Source organism: Trichosurus vulpecula, chromosome 6, assembly GCF_011100635.1.
Source record: "Trichosurus vulpecula isolate mTriVul1 chromosome 6, mTriVul1.pri, whole genome shotgun sequence".
In the NCBI taxonomy this organism is placed as follows: Eukaryota; Metazoa; Chordata; class Mammalia; order Diprotodontia; family Phalangeridae; genus Trichosurus; species Trichosurus vulpecula.
In genome coordinates, this window is record NC_050578.1 from 217,958,126 (window position 1) to 217,979,917 (window position 21,792).

The 21,792-nt window shown below is 40.8% G+C and overlaps 1 protein-coding gene across 4 annotated transcripts in view; it reads right to left on the reverse strand.

Moving 5' to 3' along the window:
* Nucleotides 1-21,792, reverse strand: part of PIGG (phosphatidylinositol glycan anchor biosynthesis class G) — a 93,502-nt gene that overhangs the window by 46,198 nt on the left and 25,512 nt on the right. For all 4 annotated transcript variants that reach the window (XM_036765495.1, XM_036765499.1, XM_036765497.1 and 1 more), the window contains exons 6-9: nt 16,916-17,128; nt 12,195-12,412; nt 11,094-11,375; nt 4,433-4,884 (exon numbers count right to left, since the gene is read on the reverse strand). In XM_036765495.1, coding sequence (XP_036621390.1) covers nt 4,433-4,884; nt 11,094-11,375; nt 12,195-12,412; nt 16,916-17,128 — 1,165 coding nt within the window. The remainder of the gene's footprint in view (nt 1-4,432; nt 4,885-11,093; nt 11,376-12,194; nt 12,413-16,915; nt 17,129-21,792) is intronic.

Below are 21,792 nucleotides of genomic sequence, written 5' to 3' on the forward strand. Positions count from 1 at the left end.
GTAGACTGGGAGGGTGGAAGGTTATGAAACCTGAATAACCAGATTATCACCAGCTCTGGTTATCATTCTCAGTCCCAACTCATCAATATCTTCTGAGGGATGAAGAGGGAGAGGAAAGGAAGAGGAAGGGAGACATAGGGGAGGAAAGGTAGTCCAGAGAGGTTTGTTCATACTTAGAAAAGGAGGAAAAAGATTAGGTGACAGTAGCCCCACTCTGCTTGGCTCTTCTGTTCCTGCCCACCTCCCTAAGCCAGCCTTTCCTTCTCTAAAGCACTCCTTACGCTGTCTAAGTTGCCAACTAAATCCTTCATTGAATTTTCCACACCAATGGTGTAATTGTCTCCATTTGTGCTCTAGGTTTTCATTAATGACCTAATGAAACAAAAAGCCTTCATTAGCTCATCCCAGAGTCAGTTAGCCAACAACTACATGCCCTACATGGCTCTAGCCATAAGTGCTGCAAAGGCCATGTCCATTTATATGCCCAAATGGCCCAGGCAGACAACACAGATGATCACGAGGAAGTCAAGTAGGTCTCAGCATAATGAATACTATCATTAATGGAGATTGAATCTACATTCATTCAACAAGCAATTATCAAGCACCTCATGTACTTCCTAGGCATTGCAAGAGATTCCGGGAATACAAAGACAAAAATATAACAGTCCTTGCACTAACGTAGTGCTGGAAATTCTACTGGAAGGAAACAATATGAGCATAGACAAGTAAATACAATATGTGTGTGCATGTGCATGCACTGTGTAAAGTAAATACAAAGCAATTTCAAAAGTGGAGGTGTCTAGCAAATGGGGACAAAAAAGGAACAGGTCTCATGTAGGAGGTAACATGAGCTTAGCCTTGAAGAAAACTTGAAATTCAAACTGGCAGAGGGAAGAAGAAGAGAGTACACTTTTCACATTCTATGTGAAAGCGCAGAAAGGGGACCAAAGCCATGTACTGGAATAGCAATAGGCCAGCTTGACTGGACTGCAAAATGCAAGGAGAATAATGTACAAGGGGAAAGACTGACTGGAGGCCAACTGTCAAAGGGTTTATATGCTAAACATCTGGGGCACTGGGACAATTGGGTGGCACAGTGGACAGAGAACCAGGCCTGGAGTCAAGAAGACCTGAGTTCAAATCCAGTCTCAGATACTTATTAACTGTGTGCCCCTGGGCAAGACATTTACACTGTTTGCCTCTGTTTGCTCAGCTGTAAAGTGAGGATAATAATAGCACCTCGCTCCCAGGGTCGTTGTAAGGATCAAATGAAATAGTGTCTTAGCAGAACGCCTGGCATGGAGCAACAGCTATAGTATTAGGTATTAGGAGCAATTTATATTTGATGTTCTATTCAAATAGAGCTTCCTAAATAGGTGAATGTCATGATCAGACCTAGGCTTTAAAAATCTCAATTTGGAACTTCCAGGAGCCACCCTCACTTACAGACTTTGAAAAACCCAGAGAATACTGCCCAAGAAAAATCCTAGAATAGTGGAGCCAGCAGAAAGACGGGGTACAGCAGTCATTTAGCTCAGAAGCCTAGGGGGATTAATGGGAAAGGTCCCTCTTGCTACAGCTGAAGGGGACCAGTATAGGACGGGAGGTGTCCCAGCAAGCCCCACTTCAGCAAACCAGTGGGAGATCCCACGCCCAAGGATGGTGGAGCAGGCAAGCACCAACACCAGACACACACCAGCAGCTCCAGCTCGGCACCAGGTAAACTACCAGACCACTACAACGTCCAGCTGCCAGCACCTGAGGCCCCAGCACAGAAAACCAGTAACCAGGCTCCTACCCCCCAGCACAAGAAGTCTGGGACAGTGCCCCCTGGTCCCCAGAAGAAGAGATCAAATTTAAAAGTGAGAAAAAAGGCAAACAACATGAACAAGAATAAACAAAGCAAAACAATGACTATAGAGAAATATCTTGGTGACAGGGAAGATCAAAACCCAATCCAGGAGAGGACAGCATGGTCAATATACCCACAACTGAAACCTCAAAGGGAAATATGAACTGGTCTCTAAAGCCCAAAAAACCTTCTTGGAAGAGCTCAAGAAGGATTTTAAAAGTCAAATAAGAGAGGTGGAAGAAAAATTTAAAACGCAATTGGCAAAATGGAAAAAAATACACTGAAGAAAGCAACTCCTTAAAAAGCAGAATTGGCCAAATGGAAAAGGAGGTACAAAAGCTAACTGAAGGAAACAATTCATTAACAAAAAAAATCTCAATTTGACAGTTATGTGGAGGATAAACTGAAGAGATGAGAGAATGGGGACGGGAAAAACAACAAGGAGGCCACTACAGGAGTCCACATGAGAAATGATGGAGAAGTGAACTGAAGTGATGGCTGCATGAGCAGAAAAAGGGACGGATTTGAGAAATGTTGTGGAGGCAAAATTACAGAAACTTAGCAACTGACTGCATATGGGGGGTGGAAGACGGTGAGGGAAGGGGAAGAAATGAGGATGAATCTGAGGTTTGAATTCGGGCAACTATAGGAATGGTGGTCCCCCTATACAGAAACAGTGAAGCCTGGAAGAAGGCAGGATTGGAGGATGGAGGGAAGACAATGGTTCTGTTTTGAACATGAAGAGCTTAAGGTGCCTGCGGGACATCCAGTTGGAGACGTCTAATAGATAATTTATGATGCAGGACTGGAGCTCAGCAGAGAAACTGAGGCTGTATATATAGATCTGGGAGTCGTCTGTATTGCTGTTGTTGCTACCGCTGTCCAGCCGTTTTACAGTCACGTCCAACTCTCCGTGACCCCATCTGGGGTTCTCCTGGCAAAGATATTAGAGTGGTTTGCCATTTTGTTTTACAGATGAGGAAACTGAGGCAAACAGGGTTAAGTGCTTTGCCCAAGTCACACAGCTAGTGAGTGTCTGAGGGCAGATTTGAAGTCAGGGAGAGAAGTCTTCCTGACTTTAGGCCTGGCACTCTATCCACTGGGCCATCTAACTGCCCTGTCATCCATATAGAGATGATAACTGAACCCTTAGGAATGGAAGTCATGGAGAAAGAGAACATGGAGAGATACAAGCACAGTAGTACAAGAACAAGTCAGAGGTGGGCTATGGATGATGAACCAACAAAAGAGACTGGATGGACAAAGGGTAGACATAAAAGAGGCAGACCAGGAAGCAGCAGGATCTTGAAACTCCAAGAGGAGAGAGTATCTAGAAGGAGAAGGTGACCAAAATACCAAGAAGGTAAGGGCTAAGAAGAGTTGACTTAACAAGACCATTAAGTGGCTCCCTCTTCCCTCTAAAACTAGATACAAGCTCCCCTCCTTGGTACTTACAAGTCATGCACTATCTGGTCGCTTCCTAGCACTGCAGCCTTACATATGACTCAAATCCACTCACCTACACTATGGTCAGTCACACCGGCCTATTTGCTGCACTTCACACACAACACTCCACTGCCTGGCCTCCATGCCGAGAATGCTCCTCTTCCTCTTGGCTGCCCTTAAAATGCCTGACTTCCTTCAGAACTAAATTCAAATACCACTTTTTATGACAGGAGGCCTTGCCCGGTCATCCCAGCTACTAGTGCCTTCCCACATAAGGTTGCTCACTGTCCGTCTCCTCTGTATGGGTGTCATCTACAGCAGCAGTGAGGCATTATAACATGACAGATAGAGTGCTGGACATGGAGTCATGCAGACCTGCAGTCAGCTCCTGCCCCCAACACTGACGAGCTGGGTGACTAGACAAATCATTTATCTCCTCTGAGTCTCAGCTGCTTTACTTCTCAAGTGAGGATAATATACTACCCACCTGACAGAAATGCCATTAAGGATGAAATAATATATATAAAGGTTTTGCAAATTTTAAAGCTCTATGCAAATGTGTGCTCTCAATCATTCTCAAGATAGATAAACAGACAGATAGATAAAGGCAGATGTGTACATATATAGACCTATATTTATAAATATAAATGTATCTATGTCTGTATCTATACACACACACACACACACACACACACACACACACACACACACAGAGTTTCCCATGTTAAAATGTAAGCTCCTTGACAGTAGGGACTGTCTTTTATTTCTATCTCCACTGCCTAGCACAAAAATGCTTGGGGACTAATTAATCATGAGAAATCTTTGTACAAAATTAGTCACTGGTGACACTTCTATTGGAAAAACTGCATCTTATTTAAAACTAGCACTATAAAATTTGGGGAGTGATGACAAACCCAGTGCTAGTAAAGCTAGCAGTAACAGGTTGGCACTCAAGATGGATTTCTCCTCTAATATTACAGACTAAGGGATGCTCTTTCACCTCCTCTAATTTTAAATACTTTTTTATGTCAGTGTGAAGCTCTGATGTAAAGAATGTAAAAATATGAATGAACTTTTCACTTTAAAGAATTCAGTAATTCAAGAGCAAAAGAATTTAACACTTCACATTCTTACCTGGTCAGCCAGTGGCCAAAGTCCGGTCGATGAGCCCACTGCACTCCTGTCTGATTTAATGAGCGGAGCAGTCTACAGAAAATCAGTATAAGCCATGGACTGGCCAATCCCAACCACTTTTCATAGCCCTCTGGCAGTTCCAAAGAAGACATTTTGTGCATTTTATTATACTCTGGAACATCCACATAGTCATTTTTGTATTGTAAAACCTTCTTAGTATCTTTTTGAAAATCCTCTTCCATAGCTAAATTATGATCAAAGTCCTTCCCAAGAAAGTGGTTCCTACATATTTCATGGCCCAGCGCTAGACAGAGAGTATTGATAAGAAAATACCAGGTCTGGTGTTCTTCTTCTATAAAGCTGCTTGCACCCAAACTCAGAACATGGCCCAGAGTTCCAAATAAGATAAGCAGATCTAATCCGGACCAGCTAGAACTGGAGGCAGTTGGATTCTGTGGAAAGAAATGGGCCAGCGTGAATGATCACCAGAAGAACACTAAACCTATTTCACATGTATCATACGCTTATACACTCGCCTACCTCTTCCCCCCAAAAACACAGGAAAACAGTGGTCACACTGCTCTTGGATTTTCCACCATTTTTCTCCAAGAAGGTTAATTTTGTTGTTGTTAAGTCAGTGCTGCAAGACTGTGCCTTTAGTGATACTGAACTCATGCTATACCACCCTTAAAGCAAAACTTGGAAAAACCAATACTTCCAAAGAAGAGAGAAGTAATAATGTTGTTGAAAATATAACTGAGCAAAGGTGGGAGCCTATGAACACAGAACACTGAATATACTGTTAAACTCAGGTAAGGGGTCAGTTTTCTCAGGGTCAAAAAGAGGGAGGTCTGTACTTGGAATTGAAACTGATATAAAGGCCAAAGACATCAATAAAAATGTTTTTCAAAAGTTACTTCAACCATAAATACCTTTAAGTAAGGTTTACATAACCAAAGTAAAGTGAAAATCATTTGGAGAACAGGAGCAAACCTTCACTTTTACCTGAATTTTTCCATTCAATCCCACAAATACTTATTCAGTGTCTAAAATGGGAAAGACACTGTGAATTCAACAACAAAAATGAAACAGTTCTTGCCCTCAAGTGCCTTACATTTGGGCAGGGGAGAGGGAGGGAAAAAGACATGGGGCCAACATGCACAGAGGTAAGTAAATACAAGGTAATTTGAAGGAGAGAGCAATAACTGGAAGAGATGGAAAAGGAGGACGCAGAGAGAGGCAGTGTTACATAGACTGCTTTATTCACCAAGGAAGTGGCATGCAGAGCCAAGTCCTGAAAAATAATGATTCTGGGAGAGCATTCTTTTGGTTTTCTCCCTTCCTCCATTTCGCAATGTACTTCTCCACTCCACCCCCCCCCCCAATTAACAGCATTTTATTTTTTCCAATTACATGTAAAGATAGTTTTCCACATTCACTTTTATAAGATTCTGAGTTCCAATTTTTTTCTCCCTCCTTTTCTTCCTTCTCTCTCCAAGAAAGCAAGCAATGTGATATAGGTTAGGTTATCCATGTACAACCACATTAATCATATTTCCATATTAATCATGTTATGAAAGAAAAATCAGAACAAAAGGGAAAACCACAAGAAAGAAAAAACAAAAAAGTGAGAAAAATATGCTCTGATCTGCATTCAAACTCCATAGCTCTTTCTCTGGATGTGGATAGCCTTTTCCACCATGAGTCTTTTGGAGCTGTCTAAGATCATTGTATTGCTGAGAAAAGCTAAGTCTATCAAAGTCGGTCATCTCACAATGTTGCTGTTACTGTGTACAGTGTTCTCTTGGTTCTGCTCACTTCACTCAGCCTCAGTTCATGTAAGTCTGTCCAGGTTTTTCAGAAATCCACCTGCTCATCATTTCTTATGGAAAAACAGTAATTCATTATACTCATCTACTACAACTTGTTCAGCCACTCCCCAATGGATGGGCATCCCCTCAATTTCCAATTCTTTGATATCACAAAAAAAAGGTGCTATAAATATTTTTGTACATATGGGTCCTTTTCCCATTTTTATCACCTCCTTGGGATACAGACCTAGTGGTGGTATTGCTGGATCAAAGGGTATGCACAGTTTTATAGCCCTTAGGGCATAGTTCCAGATTGCTCTACAGAATAGTTCGCTCAGTTCACAATTCCACCAACAATTCATTAGGATTCCAGTTTCCCCACATTTTCTCCAACATTTATCATTTTCCTTTTCTGTCATATTAGCCAATCTGATAGGTGTGAAGTAGTACTACAGAGTTGTCTGAATTTGTATTTCTCTAATCAATAATGGTTTAGAACATTTTTTCATGATGATAGCTTTAATTTCATCTGAAAACTGCCTGTTCATATCCCTGGATTATTTATCAACTGGGTAATGACTTGTATTCTTATAAATTTGACTCCATTCTCTATGTATTTTAGAAATGAGGCCTTTATCAGAAACACTAGCAGTGAAAATTCTTTCCCAGCTTTCTACTTTCCTTCTAATCTTGGTTGCACTAGTTTTGTTTGTGCAAAACCTTTTTAATTTAATGTAATCGAAATATCCATTCTGCATTTCACACTGTTCCATAAATTCTTCCCTTCTCCATAAATCTAACAGACAAACTATTCCTTGTTCTCCTAATTTGCTTCTGGTATCACCCTTTATGTCTAAATCACGTACCCATTTTGACCTTATTTTGGTATACAGTGTAAGATATTGGTCTATTCCTAGTTTCTGCCATACTATTTCCCAGTTTTCTCTGGGAGAGCATTCTAGCCATGGAGGCAGCTTGCATAAACGAACAGAACCAGGCATAACCGGTAGTCCAGTTTGGCTAGAACATAAAGGGCATGAATTATTCAGCTATCTCAGATGAAAGTAATTTGGACAGAGCCTGAAATATTCAGATAATTGCCTCAATTCTCTACTTCATTTAACATCTGACATTAGAGACTTGAGGTTTTCCCTTACTAATCTTGTTTAGAAACAAAAAGCAAGAATTGGCTCTTTCCCTTCATTTATAAAAGGAGGGGGAAAAAAGGGGGTACATAATGTTTCTAATTCTCCATGGACTGTCAATGGCACCTAACTTTTGGGAATGACAGACTCACAATCTCAAGAGCTGGAAGAGAATTTAAAGACCATCCCTGTACAATAATTACCCTGGCAACATCCCTAACAAGTGTTCATCCAGTCTTTTTTGTTTTTTATGACCTACAGCCAGAGAACTCACCACTCATGAGGCAGCCCAATTGAATTTTGGATAGCTCTAATAGGAAGCTTTTTCCTTACATCAAGCCTAAATGTGCCTCTCCACAATTTAGGATCAGACTTACACTGAAAGGGACCACAAAAGTCATCCAGTCCACCCCCAATTTTACAGATGAGGTTCAGAGAATTTAAATAACTTGCTCACAGTCACACTGGTAATAAGTGGAAGAACAAGGATTACAAAGTCAGGTTGTATGACTCCACATCCAGCACCACTTCTACAGCACCAGGTCCCTCCTTGCTCCTGATGCTGTCTTTGGGGCCAAGCAGAACAAGTTCAATCCTGTTTCCATGTAACTGCCCCTCAGACACTTGAATGACAGCTACCCTGTCTCTCCCAAGGCTTTTTTTCTCCAAGTTAAACACCCCCAAGTTTCCTCATTCAATCCTCATGAAGCATGATCTTGAAGGCCCTGAACCACCTGACTGTCCTAAGGATCCTTTCCAGTGGATCAGCATCCCTTCTAAAACGTGGCACCCAGAACTCAACACAGTACTCTCAGACATGGTATAGCAGGACAAGAACAGTGAGGGACTATCATGTCTACCACGTCTCTAATCTTGACCATGATGCTTCTCTTTATTATCTGGGCTTTCCTGCTGCCCTGTGACAAATGTTCACTAATACTGAACCAGGAGCTCACTAAAACTCCCAAATCTTTTCCAGATGAGCTATTGTCTAGCCACAACTCCTTTATCTTGTACCTGTGAAGCTGCTTTTTGAACCCAAGTCTTACATTTGGGTGCAAAGTACGTGCAAAAATGCTCATCAGTGACCAGATATTGTCAACATATTGCAATTCTGACATCAAATGACCAACTTTTAACGGAACTGTGCCATGATGAAAGTCCTAGAAAAGAATGTGATTGTATCATCCTGAGTATTCCCATAGTCAGTATGTCCCCCCACCGTGCATTCTGACTGCCCTTTCCAGTTTCATATCTGCACACTCCTCTGATCTGAACTAGGCCTCTGTACAGACGAAAGACCTTTGCAGCTGACCCAGGGCGGTGTAAGAACACATCAAAACCATATTCAGGGGCAGAGGAAAATAAAAATTTGCCCAGAACTATTAAAAGCCAATAATGGAATGCTTGCCATGGCACTAGGACAATCTACATTCCACTGAAGAAGAATATCAAAATCAACATTGTTTTATAATTTATAAAGTAATTCCACTTAAAAAATGTCAAATGTCATATCACTTGGCACAAAGTTCAATTCTCCAGCCTATGTACATGCTGAGTTTATGGCAACAGACCAGTTTTTTCTCTGATATATCCAGAGAGATAATACATCAAACCCTTCATCCTTAGACAGCCCTGGCCACATTGCTAAAATCAGGTAAGGCCTAAGGTTAACAGACGGGAAAAGGGATAAGGTTGCACATTATGTCTCCACTGATCTCAAGAGAGCTGCTGCTTGCTCCCTGTGTCTTTAAAGGGAGCACAGCCAGAGGGAGTCTAGGGAGCTATCAATAGATCTTCCTCTTCCCCTGACCAAGGATGGGGATAATGGGACTAGTCTAAGAGAATGTGGAAGATGTTCGTACTCCAGTATTCATAGTAACACATTTTTCCCCAGGGCATCAGAGAAGTAAGCTTATGAACAGGGACACAAAAAGAAATAACAGTGGTTGATATTTATATTACATTTTAAGGTTTATAAACTACTCCGCGTACAACATTTCAGTTGGTTCTCGGAGGGAGATTCTATAGACATTACAGACATGGCAGATAGGCTCAAAGAACGGGATCTGAATATTGTCACAGAGCTGGTTAGCACTAGAAGTGGGATCTGAAGCCAGGCTCCAAGTCAGGAAGGCAGAGTGGTGCCTGGCTTGCAGTCAGGAAACCTGTATTTGTTATGTGATCACAGCTAAGACAGTCTACCTCTCTGCGCTTGTTTTCTAATGCCTAAAATAGACATCATAATTTCTAAACTACCTACCTCAGTGCTTTGCAAACCTAAAGCACTCTATGTTCAAGAGCTCTTGCTGCTTAAGTCCCGGGTTCTTTCCATACACCCTCCTGGCTCTCTCGCTGCTCACAGACAAAATAGGAGTTCTTCTAAGGCTAGCTGAACATAGCCTCCAGCTAGTTTCTTTCTTTCATGCTAATGATCAATCCAGGGAAGCATACATCCCCTAAAATGGCCCAAGTCCCAGATCCATCACACAATGCTTTGTTTTGATCAAAAAGAAAAAGCCTGAATAGTCTAGGGATAAGTCAAAGAACTCTAAAGGCCTAAAAGCTTCGAGAAAGTACACAATTCAGCTCCTTTCTTCAAGGAAGGTCGGCACCTTTGCCATACACAACACATGGCTGCCTATCCTATCAGTGAAAAAGATAATGAAGTCATAGTCACCTAAGATGACCTGTGAAGAGGTTGCACAACCACAGAACTGGAGGTTTGGGAGGGATCTCGGGGCAGTCTACCCCAACCCATCCTTTATAACACACCCCAAATCGAATGATCCAGCTTCTACCTGAAGACCTCTCAGGAAGGGGTGTGAAGGTAGGCCATCCCACTTTTGCACAGCTTTAATTATTAGGAAACTTAGTGGTTTGGTCCTTTTTTCCTTAGTCAGTCCTCTATAAATAAGAGAAGATGCTCTAATACAAAATCACTGAATGTCAGAGCTGGAAGAAATGTTAGAGATCACCTTGTCTGACCCCTGTATTTTATAGAGGAGGAAATAAAGGCCCAAGAGGAGCTAAGTGATGTGCCTTTGGTCAAAGGGCTTTCGATGGCTGAGCAGAGACTAGAAGCATCCCGGGCTCATAATCTTTCTTCTGTAGAACCTGAATCTGGACTAAGGTACACTCCCATTTATAATCCTTTTGGGACACAGTCACACTTTTGTACACTAATGTATATAAAACAATGCTGTCAGTTTGACATTTTATCAATAAAGGCAGATTTTCTCCAAGACTTCTCTCTGTTCATCCTAATCTCTCATTCATCCCCATAGTTTCAAGGATTGCTTTAACAACTACTTGCCAGGTATTTCTACTTGGGTGTCTCACTGTTGCCCCAAACTCAACATGATCAAAACTAAACTCATCATCTGTTTCCTTAAACCAGTTTCTAGCCTCCAAATGTTTGTAAATACTTTCACTCCCTTAGATTTCGACTTGGGTAATTATCAGATTCACTCCTCTTCTTGAACACCTACACTAAGGCAACAGCTTCAGTTCACGTCCTGCCAGATGTGGCTCTGAGCTGACCAACTTTGCTTCAATGTTTTTTCTCTGTTCCAAGGGAAGACTCACCGGCTGGAAGAAGGCAAAAATAGCTAGCGGAGAGTATACCTGGCAATGACTGTGATTCAAAAAACCAAGAACATCAGTACAACTTTACCAAAAAACCACAAAAGGAATACATCTCACCTGAGCTGGAAGTCTGACATTCTCAAATGTGTTTGTGAGAAGTGACAAGATCACACAGAGGAGTGCAGAAATCAGCATCATAACCCCAACGGCCGCCAGCCAGGAGACACTACAGAAGTAACACGACCTCTCGGCTGAGGTGCACACAATGACATGGACCGCAGAGAGGATGAGGACCATCAAGTAGAAGAGCAAAGAAAACAAGGAAGATGACAGTGGAATCTCAAACTCAGCCTTCTGGCACAAGGCTTTTGGGGTACTGAGCAAAAGCAGAATCAGAACCTGGAACAGAAAATTGCATTAGTATCATCACACACTAATTTCTAGATTTTAAAAAAATCTGCATTTAATATAGATAATGTACTTCTTGTGCCCTCATTTATTCCAGCAAGTACATACCGTACTTGACAGAGAACTAACGAAACCAAATGATGTTTCTCAAATTTGATTTCCAACTAACTATGATGATGCACGACTTGTTTCTTTCAGCATCAGCAAGCACTAGTGCTAGGAAGTTAAGGAAGGCAGGTGAGTCAGGGGCAACAGTCTCCTAACCTTTCCTCTCATCTCACCAAGTGACAAGAAAGGGAATCCTTTGGCACTTGTATCATGCCCAGAGCTGATACTGTGCAAAAATCAAGGAAGCTGAGGGCAAGGCCCAGAAACTGGAAAAAGGTTGGTTTCTCATGTTTTAAAGGACAGACAGCGATGATTCTTTAATATGTCATCAGTAAGTGACTTCATCCACACAGCTACCGCACATCTCGGTGAACAGTCTTTTAATCACCTCATGGTCAACCTTCTGATGATGATGTGCCTTTCGAAGCTTAGCTAGGCTGACACAGAGAGCTGACACAGCCTGTGGCAGGGCCTGCACTCAAAGGTGCTCCAGTTTCGAAGAACCTGTCAGAGAAATGCACTGTGCTAGTACCCTTTGACATAGCTGGCACCTTTCCATACTATGATGAGCCACTGGAGCAGTGCAGTAGTGGAAGACGGAGGACCTGGGGGAAACCCAAAGCACTCCTACATTTTGGTAGACAGAGCAGGGCTATATAATGTTGGTCTATGGCCATAATATTAACAAATAACAATCCATACCTCCAAGACTATGACAGTCCCAACCATCATTGAGTACATATCATACTGGACTACTTGTTTGCTTAGTGACATACTCAGCGTCTTCAAAGCATTTAAATACTGCTTAAGAACTTTTCTGCCAAGGTTTAAAAGGACTTCTGAATTATTTCCCTCCAAGTAGAGTTTGATCCAGTTTCCATGTAACTTTTCTGTTACTTTAAACTGCTGAAATCCAGGATCTAATATGAGAAGAAAAAAAGTTTTAAAACAGCAAATTATAATTATAGTGTGATATAATTATGATATTGTCAAATTCTTACATCTGACACCTGGAAAAGTCATTTTAAAAACTGATACTTCATGTAGTTTAATGAAAACTTTTTTTAAAAAACATACATAATGAAAACCTAAGACCTCTCTGCAAAAAATAGTCAAAGTGGTAAATACTTTAGTTTTAATAGTTTCCCAGTGAATGCTTTTCCAGTCAATAAAAGTATATCTAAAAAGCCCCTAAATGGTGTAGAGCTCAACACAGAGTCTTAGAGCTGGAAAAAACCTCAAAGGTCAAAGATTCCAGCATCAATCCCTTCCCACAACATCCTCAACGAGTGCTTATCCAGTCTCTTCAGGAGACCATCCGATAGTAGGGAGCTCATGACTTTCCATGGTAATCCAGGGCAATGGGTGTTAATCTCAATGAAAATAAATTGTACAAATGCAATTTTTTAGTAACCTCTGACCATGGAGGAAAAGGGAGGAGAGGAAGGAGAGAAGGAAAAAGGAATAAACATTTACATGGCACCTACTAATCGCTTTTATAAGTATGTCATTTAATCTTCACAGCAACCCTGTGAGGTAGATGCTATTATCATCCTCATTTTGCAGTCACAGTTTACACTGCTTCTCTCCTCCTTATTGGTGGGAACCCTTTATACACTTACCATTCAGAAGACAGGTTTCTATATGCTGTGATAGACTTTTTACACCTATGGGGGTTGGAAGTGTTTCTGTTTCTGTAGTCTTAAAAGAGTGATGATGCTCCACTAACTACTACTGAAGCAGAGAAAATCTCAGTTTGAAATGACCTACAGGTGTCCAATCCAATCTCCTGTCTAAATAGAAATCCCCGACAATCTGACATCCAGCCTATGCCTGAATCTGCTAAATGATGGCAAATGTGCCACCATATAAACAAAGGCCATTAAAAGGCAATGCCTAAGAAATATCTTCACCCATGTGTACAAAAATATTTATAGCAGCTCTTTTTGTGGTAGCAAAGAATTGGAAATCAAGGGGATGCCCATCAATTGGGGAATGGCTGAACAAGTTGTGGTACACGAATGTAATGGAACACTACTGTGCTACAAGAAATGAGGAGCAGACAGACTTCATAAGAACCTGGAAAGTCTTATACGATCTGATGATGAGTGAAGGGAGCAGAACCAGGAGAACATTGTACACAACCACAGACACATTGCTTCTGTGATGACGAACTTCGACTTGGCTCTTCTCAACAATGCAAGGTTCTAAGACAGCTCCAAAAGACTCATGATGGAAAAGGTATCCACATCCAGAGAAAGAATCACGGAGCCTGAATGCAGACTGAAGCAGAATATCTGCTCTCTCTCTCTTTTTTTTTTCCTTTTCCTTAATTTTATCTTTGGTTTTGTTACATCTTTCTCATGGTTTATTTCATTGGTTATAATTCTTCTTTACAACCTGATTATTGGGCAAATAAGTTTAATGTGAAGGTGTATGTAGAACCTATATCAGATTACATGTCATCTTGTGGGGGAGGGAGAAGAAGGAGGGGGAGAAAATTTGTAACTCAAAAACTTGTGGAACTGAGTGTTGTAAACTAAAAAAAAATTTTTTTTTAAAATGAAATCCATAAAGACTTATTTAAAATTATTTTTAAAAAATAAACACACTCTGATTATACCTCCTCTATCATAAAAAAAAAGTATCTTCCCAAGACAAAGCCAAAATCTATAGCCACAGAACTTCTACCTAGTGATTCTGGTTTTCTCAACTGCAGCATAACAGAATAAATTTATTATATCTCCCACATGTGTAGGGTTCAGACACCTGTAGACAATTCTCATATCTTATCTTCAATTCCATCTTTCCTAGGACGAAAATTCTTAGTTCTTTCAGCCAGCCCTCACTGTTTGGTTTTTAGTCTCTTCCACCACAGTGATCACCTTCCTTTAGATCCACTGTAGTTTGTCAACATCCTCTTAAAATGTGGTGCCCAGAAATGGACACTATTTCAGCTCTGACCCAGGCAGTGGACAGTGGGACAGATACTTCCCTCACTCAGAATGCTAAGTTTCTACTAATGCCGTCTAAGATTGCATTAGCTTTTCTGAAAGCTGTCAAACTGCTGGCTTATCTTAAGGCTGCAGTCATAAAAGCAGCCAGGGACATTTCTAATGAAATGCTGCCAAGCCATCTTTCCCCATCCTGTACTTGTACAGAAACTCTGAACCTAAACTGAGGATTTTACATTAGATGCTATTAAACTTAATTTTGTTAGATCATTTTCCTAACTTTCTGGTTCCTGATTCTGCCACTCCAAGTAGAAATCACATAATTTTAAATAGAAGGGAACTCAGGGGTCACTTAGCCCAAATCCCACAAGTGCCAATTCATTCTAAGACACTCCTGACAACCAATTAACCTGCCTCCACTTGAGCATTTCCATTATATTCCAAGGCAGCCCAATTTCATGTTGGGCATGTCTAATGGTTAGGAGTGAAATGGCTGAAATAAAATCTCTTTGGTCCTAGTTCTGCCCACCGAAAGAAACCAGATCAAGTTTAATCTCACATTCTATGCAAATCTTTCAAATATTTGAGGTCAACTATGACATCCATCCTATGTCTCTTTTTCTCTAGGTAGATACTTCCAGTTCCTTCAACGAATACTCACATGGCATGATTTCAAGTTCCTTTACCATCTTGGTCACACTGTTTGGGCCTGCTTCAGTTTGTTGCACCATTCCTAAAATATGGCACCAAACCTGGACACCATGCTTCAGCTGTGCTCTTACAAAGGCAATGTGCAATCACCTCCCTTGTGACCAACATGATACTTTAATTAATGTGGCCTAAGATCTTGGTTGCTATGTCACAAATATAATGATTCATATTCATCTTACTGTCCATCCATTAAATATATCAGCTTTTTCACATCAACTGGTACCCAGTCACATATCTCTAACCTTATACTTACGTATGCGATAATAATCATTTTAATGACCTGTGATTTCGTTAGTATAGGTACTCCTATAGTTACACAGTGGCAGAGATGCTACTCATTGATGACTCAATAGATCCTCAAGAGTTATGATGGCTAAAAATTTCATCACCTTTCAGCCAACCTGCAGAAGTGCCTCTCTGGATTTAGCTAGCCTGACCCATGAGTACCAGGCCCTGAAATCTCCCTGAATCCAAATTCTGTCACTTAATGTATTAGGTATCTCTTGTCTTTGCATCATCTGCAAAGCTGACACCTATGCTGCCTCCCTCCAAGTCACTGGTAAATTCTTAAATGAAGTCAGGCCAAAGACAGGAGCTGTACCACTCTCTTTGGATTGGCAAAGTTGTTAGTCAACACTACCTGGGGTCAGTTTGGTCAAACTCTAAAAAGTAAGGGCTAAGTTTAACTCCCTACTCAATCACTCCCACCAGACAAAATGCACCAATGGTACTATGATGCTTTCTTACACAGGGACCAACTGGGGCAATTATATATAGGGTATCCCAAAAGTCTCAGTTAAGTTTTAAGTTAATAGCCTAAAATTACACTAAGACATAGGAACTCTGGAAGCCAGTGCGGCTCCCCAGCTCATTTTTCGCAGGAGGCAAAGCAGCAGATCTAATCTCAAGGACCATGGACTAAAGTAGTATGTTTTAACCACAAACTTGTCCTAATATCCAAGATAACTACGGACTTTTTCTTTAGACTCTTGAGTCCTAATCAATCCCATTGCTTTAAAATAAATCTTTTGTCACTAACAAAAAATACTGAGTATATCTAGCAAGATTTACCAGCCACATCAGTAATTTATATTTTTACCTTAGGCATATCAGCTAAATGTTTTTTTAATTCTCTCTACTATCCTTTCATCTGTCAGATCGCAGATTATTGGTGGGACTCGAATGGTTCTAGATACTTAAAAAGAAAAACAACGGCCATAATGTGAACCACTTTCTTTTCTCCCAATTGGTTCATTCTTCTCTATAGTTGAGTTCCCTTTCCCCTCACCCTTTTTCCCCCTATTCTTTGTCCCTCCGCTAACTTCTATTCCTTTTTCCTCTTTCCTTTTCTTTATCTGGTGCTCAACAGTAATAAAGTTTAAAAATTGCTACAATATGCCTTACCCACTCTAACAGTAGCAAACTACTTTAATAGGCATATAAAAATTCATCTTCCCATTGGTTATTCCCTGAACACTGCCAGCCAACTCACATTAAGTGCCACAGGGAGAAAAAGGAGGCCTTCTAAAACCTTCCCAGAAGTGACCCTGATGTAGATAATCTCATGCACAAATTTTGCTGACAGCGAGCATGGTAGTTTAACAAAAAGAAGGCAGCAGCAGCATTTGCATACAGGAAAACAAATGACTATGCCTCATTTCTATTCCCTCGGCCTCATAAAAAAAAAAACCACATTAGGAAAATGTCTATGTGCTCAAAGGGAAGGGCAGCTCCTAAGAGAGAAAACGAGTGACTTGCCTTTCTCATACATCGGCACATTCTCTTGCAGCAGTCTGCTGAGCTGTACTGAATTTAAGTGCAAGAACCTCAGCTGCTCTCTCATTGTTGCTCCTTCTACAACTGGAAATAAGAGGCTCCCCACACTATTTTTTGGAATCGGCAAACCAAGGCCCACTGCTAGTGTGGCAGCCAGGTCAGTCTGCTGGACATGCTCTGGAGGTTGGAAGTTGCCTGGAAAAATGAGAAAGAGAGTTTCTTACCCAAGGCAGTGCGATATCAAGGAGTCAGCCCTGAACCCAGAGCCCTTGTCCCATCACTTGGATTACCTAACTGTATGAACTCGGGCTGTTCTCTGGAGCTCTGGGGCCACATACAACAGGAAGGGACTGGGGGAGATGGTGTCAAGGTGCCTTGTAACTCTAAAACATTACCATTTTTGGACGCTGTATAGCCTTCTAAAAAGTAATCAGTTTCCAAGCATTGTTCCAAAGGAGAGAAAGAAAAAGACAGTGCCAGTTTTTGTGACAGTAGGAGGTCCATGGTGTGACACACTGAACATATTTTCGCTTTTCCAATGAATTAATTTGTCTTGCTAATTTTTTTCTTTCTTTTTTTCCTTTAAAATATTATTTGTTATATGGGATAGCTCTCTAGGAATGGAGAGAAGGAGGGATACTATGAGAAAATTTGGTAATGTAAAAAAAGGTATCAATAAAAATCTTTTTAAATTTTTAAAAAAATCAATCTTTCACTTCAGAAAAACCTGGAAAGACTTGCATGAACTGATGCCAAGTCAAGGGAGCAGAACCAGAATAACACTGTACACAGTAATAACAACATTGTGCAACAATTGACTTTGTTAGATTTAGCTCTTCTGAGCAATGCAACAACCTAAGACAATTCCAAAAGACTCATGATGGAAAATGCTATCCACATCCAGAAAAAGAACTACAGAGTCTGCAAGAAGATCAAAGCATACTACTTTCTCTTTTTTTTTGTTTTCCTTCTCATGGTTTTTCCCTTTTGTTTTGATTCTTCTTTCATGACATGACTAATGTAGAAATATGTTTAATATGATCATACATTTATAGCCTATCTCAGACTGCACGCCATCTTGGAGAGGGGGAAGTAGAGGGAGGGGAGAAAAATTTAGAACTCAAAATCTTACAAAAGCAAATGTTGAAAACTAAAAATTAACTATTTTGAAAAATCAATCATTTTACTAACTGAACGCTGGTAGCTGGGACAATGCAAAATTCTACCTCATCTAATTTAGGACTCAATTAACTAAACCTTGTGCTCATCCCCTCCTCCCCCACTCCCAGCCATCAGCTCTAACACAGTACACTGCACATAGTGAGTGCTTAATAAAGGTCTGTTGAATTGAATGTGGGCAAAGTGATCTTACTTAATTCAATTCAATTAACATTTATTGAACACCCACTCAAATCCCTGTGCTGTGGTAGCAGAGGGATCAGGAAGAATAAATGGAAGCGATAGCAATTGAGCTAAGCCTTGAAGGATTCTGAAAGGGGAGATGAGGAGACAAGGAGGATGATCTGCATAAATGGAAGGAGGAAACAGTATATCAAGCGCAGAGACTAGTTTTAAAGTTGAATACGTGAAGGGGAATAGTGAAAGAAGGCTGGAAATGGAAGACTCAATACCCCTGGTTGCTTCAAATGATAGTCTTCTCTAAGGCATGATGATAAGCAGAGTCAATGATTACAATCACAGTAAATGGATCCTTTTACCCATTTCTAATTTAATATATTCAACATCTTATTTAAATAAGGTTTCTTAGGGATTATTATAACTGTAACTATTGTCTTCTCATCTACCCCTCTTTTAAATTTTGATTTTCATTTTTGCTGTAAGTGGTCTGACTGTACATGATTTTGAAATGACTCTATCAGTAACCACTTAATTCCCAAGATGAAATCAATTTCATTTTTTGAGATGATGTTCAGTGCTCACCAAGTCCAGAACCTTCTGACTCTTTGTTAAGAAAATGTTCCCAACATATTCTTCCAAACCTTCCTATCCTGTGCAGTTTTTGTCCAATTCTTTTTGTAAATCTGAGACTTTCCAGGTTACCTTTCAAACAGGAGTGAGGCAGTGCTTGACAGTCTCTGCACCAGAGGAATCTGACCTTGTGGGAGATAAGGTGAACATGTCTGTAGGTGCCTTGTATGAAGCCTTCCTTGACATATGCAGGAAGAATGTCATTAACAAATGAGTTGGGCATTTTCACCTCGTGATGTTAAGGCTGTTAAGGGGTCCCTGAACTTGTCTTTTTGAGTTGCCATATTTTCCAGGAACACTGGACCCAAAGCATGTAGAAGGCCCCGAATGTGTCAAGGATGAAGCTCCCCCTAAGTTGACATAATTTGTTGTTGCACCCCAAACCGGACTCCTTGGGTGTCCTTGGGAGGCAAGACAAACATGAACCAGTCTGTCAGGCTGAATAATGCTTGTGCAGCTCAGGTTCTCTGCAGGTAAGCAGACCCTCCTACCTTCATACTTTCCCAAGGGAAAAGAATAAGGCTTTTTGTCACCACCTTGCTCCTCCTCATAGGGAGTGGTCTTGTCATTTTCCCACCTTTGTTGCCCTGATCTCCCTCCCACGTTACGACCCCTTCCAGGTATCCCCTCCTCCCTTTGTCCTGCTATTATAAAATTGTAACCTTCTGTAAAGGCTGGGAACCTTTTCGGTTCCACATGCATGTTCATTTCTCTTGTAATAAATCTGGTTCTCACATAAGTCTCGTGATGTGATTACTCATTGACAGCATTCATTCAGTCACTGCTGCTACATCAGTAATGCGGTGCTCAAGATCTAACTGATTCAAGAGACAGAGTATTATGGAATTTATTTTTGCAGATGACTTTCATTCCCTTGTGGTCCAAGGTGCACTGGGTGTTCTTGCTTTTCACTGTGATCGGTCTTCTCTGCTTCAGTAGGACGATGCTCTTCTCCATTCTCCAGTGTTCCTCCTCATTTTGGAGGAAAGGCCTTCTGCATTCTTTGCTATCAGACCTCGATTTCCTGCCTTGGCCTTCCATGATCTTCCTTCTCCCTTTCATGGGCAGCCTACCTGTCCTGTTGAGTTCCATCCTATTACATTCACATAAGTTTCGTGAGCCAGCTGAATGCTCTTATGCTGTCAGCACCAAGGGCAGCCTTGTGAAGAAGCAAGCTCTCATCATCTGCTGCCTGTTTTCTCCACTCTCCCTCACAGACTTGGCCCCTATGAGCTCTGCACAGCAAGAGTCCTTGTAACTTTTCCCATTTGATCCCCTTTTGCGGTAACATGGACAACCACTAGTCATTCTGAGATCCTGGCTACGATTCTTTCTTCACTGAAGAGAAGAACTGCCTCATGTCATGGAGGGTAAAATCGACGTGATTAAATGCTGCCTTAGTGAAAAGAGTACATACTCAGAAGTGTTTCTCGGAATGATTCTTTAGAGCAAATACTGTGCAGGTGCCTGCTATGCAAAGAGCCTCATACTAAGTGATGAAGAAACAGAAGACCTGGTTCTCGCTTTCATGGAATAAAGTATAGCAAGGAAATATGACACAAAGCTAAATAACCACTGTAAAACTGTCTTAAAAATATAAAGCAGAAATAAATTAATTAAAAATAAAGCAGAGAAATAAAAGCAGAATATTTTTGTGTGAGGTCTAAGCAATAAAACTTCACTGCTGCCTGAGGAAAGAGGGAGGATTATGGAAAACTTCCTGGGGAAGGTAGATCAGTAGGGTTTAAAGAGACAAGGAAGATTACTAGGCCTAAAGAAATCAAAGAAAGAAGAAAATGATCCAGATATACCAAAAATATGCATCGTGGCCTTTACTGTGGTGGAAAAGAACTAGAAACAAAGGGAATGCCCACCAATTGGAAAAGGGCTAAAAAAACCTGTTATATGAATGTAATAGAATGCTATTGTGCCACAGAAATGATGAAAGGAACATTTTCTGAGAAACCTGGGAGTATTTAAATGAACTGATGCAGAATGAAGAGAGTAGAACATGAGAACAATTTAAAGAATAAGCATATTTTTCATGAGACCTCAGTATTAGGGTAGCTGAAGGGAATATGCATATATATATGTTTATGTATATATATGTATATGTGAGTGTGTATGTATGTATATATGTATGTGTATATATATATATAGAGAGAGAGAGAGCGGGCACAGGGTGAGTTGAAGATGAAGGGAAGATATCTAAAAGAAAATCAAATTAAGGGATGAGAGAGGAATATATTGAGGGAGAGAGATACGGAGAGATAGAATGGGGTAAATTATCTCGCATAAAAGTAGCAAGACAAAGCAGTTCTGTAGGAAGAGAAGAGAAGGCAGGTGAGGGGGAATGAGTGAATCTTGCTCTCATCAGATTTGACCTGAGGAGGGAATACCATACATACTCAATTGGGTATCTTACCCCACAGGAAAAAAGCAGGAGGAAGATTAAAAAAAAGGGGGGATGATAGAAGGGAGGGCAGATGGGGGGGGGGGAGGTAATCAAAAACAAACACTTTTGAAAGGGGACAGGGTCAAGGGAGAAAATTCAATAAAGGGCGATAGGATAGGAAGGAGCAAAATATAGTTAGTCTTTCACAACATGAGTATTGTGGAAGGGTTATACATAATGATACACATGTGGCCTATGTTGAATTGCTTGACTTCTTAGGGAAGGTGGGTGGGAAGGGAAGAGGGGAGAGAATTTGGAACTCAAAGTTTTAAAAACAGATGTTCAAAAACAAAAAAAAAAGTTTTTGCATGCAACTAGAAAATAAGATACACAGGCAATGGGGCATAGAAATTTATCTTGCCCTACACAAAAGGAAGAGAAAAGGGGATGGGAGGGGAGTGGGGTGACAGAAGGG